At 44.8% G+C, this 9,723-nt stretch overlaps 1 protein-coding gene across 4 annotated transcripts in view; it reads right to left on the bottom strand.

Annotated features, from left to right (window-relative positions):
* Nucleotides 1–228: 228 nt before the first annotated feature.
* Nucleotides 229–9,723, bottom strand: part of Fam160a2 (family with sequence similarity 160, member A2) — a 22,195-nt gene continuing 12,700 nt past the window's right edge. The window contains exons 7-12 of one of the 4 annotated variants that reach the window (XM_013035642.1): nt 7,296–7,375; nt 6,938–7,101; nt 5,695–6,486; nt 2,962–3,140; nt 2,641–2,803; nt 229–758 (exon numbers count right to left, since the gene is read on the bottom strand). In XM_013035642.1, coding sequence (XP_012891096.1) covers nt 400–758; nt 2,641–2,803; nt 2,962–3,140; nt 5,695–6,486; nt 6,938–7,101; nt 7,296–7,375 — 1,737 coding nt within the window. In that variant the 3' untranslated portion in view covers nt 229–399. Of the gene's footprint in view, nt 759–2,640; nt 2,804–2,938; nt 3,141–5,694; nt 6,487–6,895; nt 7,102–7,295; nt 7,376–9,723 lie in introns of those variants that run through there. The other 3 variants (XM_013035641.1, XM_013035644.1, XM_013035643.1) reach the window with 3 other exon arrangements.

Below are 9,723 nucleotides of genomic sequence, written 5' to 3' on the forward strand. Positions count from 1 at the left end.
CCCATGGTGCTTCTTTCTTCTGGGGCCCAGGGAAGGCAGAGAGACCCCAGGGTTTTTTTTTCCCCCCTAGGCTTCAAGTCCTCACACCCTCTATGGGCAAAAAAGGAAATCTTGAAACCCTAGCAATGAATGCTACTACCAGAAAGAGAGAAAATAGCCAATGATTCCCCCACCTATGTACAACCTTTTGGGGGCCCCACCCCACAGACAAAGGGTGGGAAAGAAGAATGAGCACAGAATAGAGATTTCCCTTTTATACATATTGCAACAAGTTCTCCATAAAACATTCATCTGAAATAAATTAAAAAGTCCATTTGCCACTGCCTCCAAACATTCAAAGGAGCCTGCGACCTGGCCTCGCCCAAGTCACCTATGGCCCTGATTGTCCATGGAAGAAAATTAAGGATTGAGGGGCCCAGAGCCTGAGATGAGAGGGCTTGATCCCTCCTCTGAAGTATCCAACAAAAAAGGCGACGTGACAGCATGGGCCTGGGAGATAGCAGCCAATTCCTTGAGAAACTCAGGGAAAATGACGGCACAGTAGACAGCGTTCTTGACTCGCAGAGCCTCACCTTGGCGCTCAGGAGCTCCACTCCGGGGAAGAAGAACTGGAGTGGAGGCCCCCGGGGAGCCCCCACCTAGTCCAAGTCCTGCTCCGTCTCGCCCAGGCTGAAGGACCTGTACCGCCTGTCGAGCCCTGGTTGGACTATGTGCATGCCGCAGGAGTAATTCCCCCAAGGATGGCCTCCGGCTCTTCACTGGGAATAAACAAGGGTATCAAGAAGGTGCTGGGATCAGGGAAATTGCCTTAGTCTGGGTGAGTAGATTCCCCCATCCCTCTAGGTTCTTAGACTTCTCCACTCAGGTTCTGAGAGAATGGAAAAAAACAAGATGAACCAGAAAAGAATCTCGCGGTTCATTTTCTCTCTTGTCTGAAGATAACAAGAGAGGGAATATGTTCTTTCTGATACCAAAATGCTGCCTGCCCAGCCTCTGCTACTCTATCCAGACCTCCTCAGCCAACTTGTCCTAACCAGCAAAAACTGGAGCCACTTCATTTCTAGCTATGTCCTTCCCTCTCCATACCCTCTTACCCTGAGGAAGTCTCTTTCCAATCACTACTCTAACATAAGAGACTTCTCCATCTGCAATATTCCTATCACTCTCCACAACTGAAGTAACCACTTCTACCTTTCCCTATCTATCCTGTAACACTTGGATCCACATCTGCTATGTTTCCAATACTCACAGGGGCTACATATATGCAAAATCATAGTTCCAGAACCATTTCACTTTTGTCATACTCCACTGTTTCTCTAAGATCCGTTTTTCTGTATTACCAGTTCACTGTTCATCTGTCCCTGTCTATACCTCCTTTCTACTGGGTGTGGCCAGACAATATTGTGTCAGCTGAGACTTAAATGAGCTGTCCTCTCTCCAATTTTCAGGCAGATTTCTAGACCAGACCTATTACCACTAGCTAGACTAGACTCAAGCCTCTAGATCATGATACGTTCTCTACCTCTACAGAAATGTCTATAGAAATGCTATACAAATCCATTAACTTGTCATTTCACATCTATCTTCTTAAAACCCAATGAGCAATTCATGTCTGTTTGTAGATGCCTGTAGATTCCCTATCCCTACATTTTTCCTCCACCTCTTTCTTTCTGGCAATACTGGAGTTTGAACTCAGGACCACACTCACTTGGCTTGCCTCTTTAATTGGCACTGTGATCTCTTGAGCCATGCCCTCAACCCTTACTTTTTTATTTTGGAGACAGATTTTCATGGACTTTCCACCTGAGCAAGCTTCAAATGGTGATCCTCTGCCTCTCCTGAGTAGCCAGGATTACAGGACTGAGCCACCAGTGCCCAGCACTCTACTCTTTTTCATCCTTTCTAGCTTAATTGTACTATCTTCACCTCTCTGGGAACCTCTGATTTACCCTCCAACTGACTTACTATTTTACATTCCCTATCTCACTAAACTTTAATAATTTCTTTTCATTCTTCCATCTCATGGATTCATCTCTGGGCTTAAGAGCTTAGACTATATCTTATCTTTCTTTGTAGTTTTTGGCTTATCTGGTGACTCCAGGGCTAAAACTACAGAGGCAAGAAAGAGCCACAGTATTAGACCATAAGGAACTTAAGCAGAGTCTTTACCCAGACCAATTTCCTGAGTAGAACCTTCTTTTCTAGCAAAATCCAGCCTTTCCTCTAGCTATTCTTCTTTCTTTAAAATCCCCTGCTGTAACTAAACAGTCCAGGATGTCTCCTGAACAAAAGAATAAAAACCTCCTATTCCCTTGTCTAAGTACTACCTATATCTCAAGGGCCATGTCAAATGTCACAGCCTCTATTAAACTTTTAGTGTCTTAATCTAATGACTATTCTGATCCCCTTGTCAGTCCCTAAGTCCTAAAGCAATTTTTGTTGATACTACTGATTGGGATGGAATATTGACAGCACTGTATTCTAGCCACTGACTCAAATCTAGGACAAACATAAAGATTTTCTACAACTCTCCAGTCCCTGGCATGAAGTTTCACCTTAATTAAGGTTTTACTTCAACTAACCAGGGCTAATAAGATACCTAGGGAGGGCAGGAAGGGGTGGTGGGATAAGAAGCCTCACCTAGGGAATCGGAGCGGCGTGGGGCAGGTCCTGCTGTAGGACCCTCACCCCAGTCCAACTTGCCACGGGCAATGAGGTACTTCTTGGCTTTAGATAGCAGTGCTGGGAAGTCCTCCTGGGACGCCGCAAAGCTCTCAATCTTATTCTTCACAGAGCCCAGCACCTATGAAGCACAACCTTATGACATTTCTGGTGGTTCTAGACTGACACATTTCTTTCTAGTCCCCATGGATCTGTTCCCAGCCCACCCAGGGTCACTCCAGCTGCGGGCTGGGCCCACCATGGAGCCTAGACGCACCCATGCATGCATGCATCGCACACCTGCAGCAGGGACTTGACACTGGGCTGGAAGACCATGTTGGTGTTGAGCAGGAAAGAGCGGAGCAGGGGCTGGGGGTGACAGGCCAGCTGGGCCACCAGCCCCGTCAGCAGGAAGTTGACATAGACGGAGTTCTGCAGCATGTTCTCGAGTTTGGCAAAGAGCACAGCCATGAAGGGGCCTGGGGAGGGGGTGGGCACAAGGATATAAGGCCTGAACACAATGCACACTGCACGCATTCCTCCCAGAAACAAGAGACCCCCCACAAGAGGAAAATTACAGGTCAAACTCTGAGTATGTTTGAAAATCTCATGGCTACCTATTCTGGAGCAAATAATGTGGCAGATACCAAATGGACTCACAAGAGTCCAGATGACAACAGCTTTTACTCATTAAGCTGAATATGTATAAAGATCTTAGGATCTTCAGATTTCAATTTACTAGTAACATTTCTGAATAAGCAAAAGCTCTCCAATCTTTATTTTCCCACTTGATAAAATAAGAAAATATACCTACCTCATAAAAGGAACAATATAAATCAATGTAAAATATTAAGCCTATGATCTAGCAAATGTTGTTTTGAATTATAACCAAAAGTTACATAATTCTTCATTTTTGAAAAGCTTTATTGACTAGGTTTACCAGAAGAATGAATAGGCAGAGATAGTGACTAGGACCAAAACACAGAATCAGGTTTCACATAAAGCTGAATAACATTAAATTTGGTCAGAAGAAAAAATAATAATAATGTAGCAAAAATAATGAAAAGACAGTTTCTGTTTAAAGTTAGGGGATAAATCTTTAAGGAATCAGAAAAGACATCAGCTCTGTCTTTTAGGAGCTAAGAAGAAAATAAAAGTGTAGCTTGGCTCAGGGGCACAATAAACTTATTTGTAAGACTTTTTTTCAGTGGGAGAGAAGGTAAGAGAAGGGATCAGCATTACATACTAAGAGAAATAACCTCAATAAACACTTATCACCAGCTCTAGAACCACCACAGACTTTCTGATCAGGGATTTCTGGAGGAAAGAGAATATATCAACAAATGGAGAGAGAACAATGAGGTGTAAAAGGTGGTGAGTTCTGAAAAAGTTCTTAGAATAGCTGTTCAATGTGCCCCATGACTAGCCTTAGCTCAACAATAACTCTAGTTTAACAAGGTCCTAAGGTAACAACATATAATCTTGTTATTCCCTTACCTCTTCTTTCCTGGGAGTATCTTGTAAGAGCCAATTCAAAACCCTCACATGAGTTTACAAAGAAGAAAAATAACAAACTTAAATTACTATTTCAAGTCTGTGGGAAAATCTGCACACCACTTCCTAGTGGTATTGACCAGAAAGAAACAGAATTGTAGCTAAATAAATGAAAAAAGATATTTCTTTTCTACAGCCTGCAAGAAAAGCAGTCAAAATCAGAAGCCTTGCTACAAGTAGGATAGTCAGCATTTCACAGGCCCTGTCAGGCCACAAACTGATCAAGGCATAAAAACTTGACTACAAACAACTAGAAGATAGTGTCACCAGTAAAGGGTAATGATAGTGAAAAGCTACCATTTGTTGAGTTCTCACAATGTGTTTTATTATAGTAAGTGATTTAGAGGAATCAACAGCAAGAGGTGGGAGGCTAACTTAAGTAATGTCTAACTAAAAGCCTATAGTTTGGGCTTTAGCCACTACAGTGCCTCCCAGAGTTATTTTGGTTGTTTTTCCATGCACAGAGTGTGGATTAGAGCAAGAGAAAGGCTAGCATGGCTCTAAACAAAAACAAAGAAGAGCTAGTCCAACAACTCACAGGTCTAGCTGCTCCAGGAACATCCTGGAGAACCCAAAAGGGTTCTGGTGAGCTTAGGGCAGGCTTCATCATTTGCTTTCACAACACTATCCCATCCAGGCACTGGTAGCTTGCACTGGTAATGCTAACTACTCAGGAGGCTCAGATCTGCAGATAGTAGTTCAAAGACAGCCCAGGCTGAAATGGCCAAGAGACTCTTCAATTAACCAGAAAAAAACTGGAAGTCGAGGTGTGGCTGAAGTGGTAGAGTGTGCCAGACTTGAGCAAAAAGAAAAAGCAAGAACACAAGGCCCTGAGAGTTCAAGCCTCAGTAGTGCAACAACAACAACAACAAAAATCTCACCCACACTGCTTCTTCTTTACTACTAATCACAAATCCCAAGACAGTATTATTGGATGGTCATGGCAACCAAGAAAGTACAAGGACAGTGGACAGGAGAAAGATGAAATTGGGCCCTTCTTGGAAAGGCAGAGGAGGAGGAACTACGCAGAAAAGACATCTACTAGAGATGACATTAGACCATAAGAGAGCTGACAGAAGATGCCATACCTAATATTCCATACATACTGGTAAGAATTACACAGACAGGTGCCTCTCACATAGAATGGAAGACACTATGTCTTCCATATGGTTCAGATAGAGTGTGATACCAATTATAAATCCCAGGAAATGGCCATGCTAGGCGTAAGAGGAGGAACATGCATACGGGACAGACGAACATAGCCCAGACATAATACTCAAACCAGCACAAGCATAGATGACAGAGACAAGCAGGAGAACACAACTATGGTATGATATGAATGTGGAAGGGACCGAAGCAAAGTAGATGAGGGCTAGGCAAGTACACAAATGACATAGCCAAGAAGTCTCAGAAATCAGCACAAACATTATCAAGAACATGCAAGTACACAAAAGAGAAGGCCTAGGCTGAGGAGCTTACCAGTGAAGGGCTGGCTTGGCAGCTGGTTGAAAGTCCGCAAAGGGCTGCTGAGGAAGGGGCCAGGGGGCTCAGGGGGACTGGTAAAGCTCTCGTAGGCCTCCTCCTCCTCAAGAGGTAGGGGAGGCTCTAGGGGGACTTCAGAGCCAGCTCCACCATTGCTCAGTGCTACTTCCAGCTCCTGGAGCTCTTGCCCAAAGCTCTCTAGTCCCGTCATGCCCTCGGAGGTACCCTCTAGCAGTTCCCCAGCTCCCTCCTGTGGGGCCAGTCGTGGTACCAGACGAACTTTCTTGGCCCCTTCGGGCCATGGTCCTGGCACACCATTGAGCTGGGGTGGGGGTAGGTGGCCAGGGCCCTCTCCTACACCTGCAGTGAGCCCCCTACTCCCCAGCTCTTCCTCCTCCCCTTTCCCCACATTGTCCCTGTCCTCCTCAGTCAAGAGGCTGCGTTTCTTAGTCCGGGAGCCAAGAGAATTGGGCTCAGGAGGGGGCCGCTCGCCATCATAGGGGGCAGACCAGGTACGGCAGGCTCGGACACAACGGTCCACACCACGGCGTGCCTCACGCAGATACTCCAGGTAATTATCTTCCAGCTCACCAGGCTCCTCCGTAGGGCAGGGCCGTCGGCCAGGGCTAGAGGATGGGGATGCAGAAAGCCCTGGTGAGCGAGGGACTGGGCCTGGGGACTCAGAGCCACTCAGACTCTGCTGCCGAAGGAAGAAAGCCAGGCGGGATGGTGTGGAGGGCCGAGGAACTGTCACCACAGAAGAGGAATCAACACTTGGGCTTCCAGGGCCTTCAGAGGGAAAAAAAAAAACAAATAGGATTAAGGAGACAGAGGCTCAAAAGATGAGATATGATACCTATAGAGAGTAGGAGAGAAGGCAAGAAAGAGGCAGAAACTTGGAACATATTTAAATAGATGACCCTCCAACCTCCAAATTAACTTCTTTCTAATTCATAACCCCCTTTCTCCATGAACACAACCCCCCCCCCAAAAAAAATGCAAAAGGAAGAGTATAGGCCTAAATGAAGAGGAACAGATTTTCCCAGAAGTCCACCCTAAATTTCTTTTGGAAAGTTAAGAATCCTTCCCGCAAATTTCTCATCAATCTCCCCAAAGAAGAAATGTCAATCATGACAACTTCCCTCCCCTCACCCTAGCCCTGCCTTCTTGCTAGGCTTCCCCAGAACTTAGGCCATACCCGTGATGTCCTCCCTTTTCCCTGCCTCTCTGCTAGGCCCACCTCGTGCCCATGAGGCATGCTCTGGATGAGGTGGGCTAGGGGCATGGTGCCGACAACAGCGTGGGATTAGGGAGAGAAACTTGTCAGCTGCTCGTCCATAAAGATCCACATCACGCACAGCTGGCTTCTGGCTCAACATCACATGGTTACACGGAACAAGATACCTGGGAAAGACAGCAGAAAGGAGACATGGGATTGATGAGGAAGGAAGAACAGTACTTAGAACAACCAGCCAATGAAACTAAATGGCTAAGCTAGGATGCAAGAGGATACTCAAGCAATGTCAATGTAGCCCATCACCCCAGCAAAGCACAAGGCCCTGAGGGTTGGCCATCCCTCAGCCCCCCTCCCCTGGTACCTGAGAACCAGCTGCAGTAAGACATCCTCACAGCTGAGGTTCAGGAGGGTCCTGAAGAGACTCAAAGAGACCATGCAGAGCTGAGGGTGGAGAAGAGAGAGTCATAATAAGAGCTTTTTTCCCCTCCAAACTGCTTACTAAATATAAACCCCCTTCCCCAGCCCCATGGCCAACCAACCACTACTAGAACAAATATATGCAGGTCAAGGAACATAAAAATCATTGAAGCTATTAACTAGCTGATCACATATCTTTGTGGGCTTCCCAATTCAAAGATAGAAATGATCTATGCTTCCGAAACAATGGACTTCTATAGACTATAGACATACCAGCAGACACTCTGGCTATGTTTACCTGTCTGCTGATACTCCAGCAGTGTGCCAATGAGACACTAAGAAAAGAGACACTAAGAAATACTCTAAGTGAATGACTAACAGGAAACAATAGCATCATGATAACCAAGTAAATGCCTGTTAAAAAGTACTATAACCACACTAAATGCCTACCAATAAGGACCCAGAAGGAACCTGGAAGAATCCCAACTGGGAAGAGGGTGGAGCTGTGAGTATGGAGTCTGAGTCACCTCTCCAACCCCAGGGCTTCTCAGAAAAACTCAAGGGCAGCTAACAGGAAAAGGAAAAAATAGGTGGGTCCAGAGCAATGAGAACCTTTTGTTTTAGAAAAGGCAGGTTTATTCATCTCTGGCTATGTCAAAAGCTCACATGTAAACTGCCCCTCATCTCTGAATCCCAACAGCATTTTCTCTGTACTTCCCTATGGAAGCACATCAGACACCTTGAGCTCCCTCAAGACAACTAATGAGTATCAGTCTATACTAATGAGTATACAGTATATGTGTTAATTATTTGTTAAGTGACTATAAAAAATAATAACCACAGAGTAGGAGAAAAGGTGAGACAACACTTTATATTTTGGACAGCATGGATGTTCAAGAAGCTTATCCTAAATGACAGTTTTAACTAGCAATAAAAAAAAAACTGATTCAATGAAAAGTAGGAGAGTTTTTTCCTTCAAAGATGGCCACATCTTCATTTCCAGAACCTGTGAACATTTTGCACTACACAACAGCAGAGATTTTGTAGATGTGATTAAAATACAGATTTAGTAAGCTAGGTACCAGTGGCTTGTGACTATAATCCTAGCTACTCAGGAGGCTAAGATCTGAGGATTGTGGTTCAAAGGCAGCCCAGGTAGGAAAGTACATGAGACTGTTACCTCCATTAACCACCAGAAAACTGGAAGTGGTGCTGTGGCTCAAAGTGGTAGAGCGCTAGCTTTGAGTGAAAGAGTTCAAGGACAGCAACCCAGGTCCTAAATTCAGGCCCCACAAACAATGGGGGAAAAATACTTTGTGGGTCTGGTGTTTTGTTTTGTTTTGGGGGGATGTGTATCAGTGGTAGAATGCATGAGGCCATGGACTCAATCCTCAGCACCGAAAAAAAAAATTATGGAATTCAAGATAGGAAGATTAACTCATATTATCTAGGTAAATCCAGTCAAACAAAGTGTGCTCAGAAGCATAGAAACTTTTACAGCTGGGTCAAAAAGAAGAGAGGCTATGTGAGTACTTGTCTAGCACACAAAAGACTGTGGGTTTGATCCCCAGCACAGAGAGAAACCAATTGAGAGAGAAAAAGGGAGGGAGAGAGAAAGAGAGCTACAGGCAGGCACAGAAACAGAGACAGAGACAGAGAGAAAAGAACTTTGAAATACCACAAACACTTGACATATCAGTGCTAGCTCTGAAGATGGAAGAAGCCAAGAGTCAAGATTTGGTTGACTCTAATAGATGGGTATGACTTTCACAACATGAAAATGGCGATCTGAGTTCCACAACTACAAAGAAATTAATTCTGCCAACAACCCAAATATGTACTCCAAAGTTACATGATAACAAATCTGAAATTGGCATGGTGATGCATGCCGTTATTCCCAGCTACTCAGCGGTGGAAATCAGGAGGACTAGTCCAAGCAAATGTTAGGCAGATTCCATCTCAACAATGATGGCAGCACACATCTGTAAATCCAGCTACAAGAAGACAGGTAGAAGGGTCAGAGTCCAAAGCAGGCCCTAGGAAAAATACAAGAACTTAGCCAAAAAATAACTAAAGCAAAAAGTGGACCCAACAGTGGAAGATATGAGCATCCTGTAGTCAGAAGAGATCTGATTCTTCACCTAAGAACTAGGAACCAAGAAAAAACTCCCCCAGAAAGGTTCCTAAAATGAAGGGCTCAAATGAGACTAATAGAAATAAGTGCTAAGGGTGTTGGAGGTACCAGCCAATGAGGAAAAGTGTCACACACCAAGTCTGAGTCCCAGTCTCAGACCAAAAAAGAAAGAGGGAGAGAGGAAAGAAGGAAGGAAGGAAGGAAGGAAGGAAGGAAGGAAGGAAGGAAGGAAGGAAGG

This window comes from Dipodomys ordii, unplaced genomic scaffold, assembly GCF_000151885.1.
Source record: "Dipodomys ordii isolate 6190 unplaced genomic scaffold, Dord_2.0 Scaffold216, whole genome shotgun sequence".
In the NCBI taxonomy this organism is placed as follows: Eukaryota; Metazoa; Chordata; class Mammalia; order Rodentia; family Heteromyidae; genus Dipodomys; species Dipodomys ordii.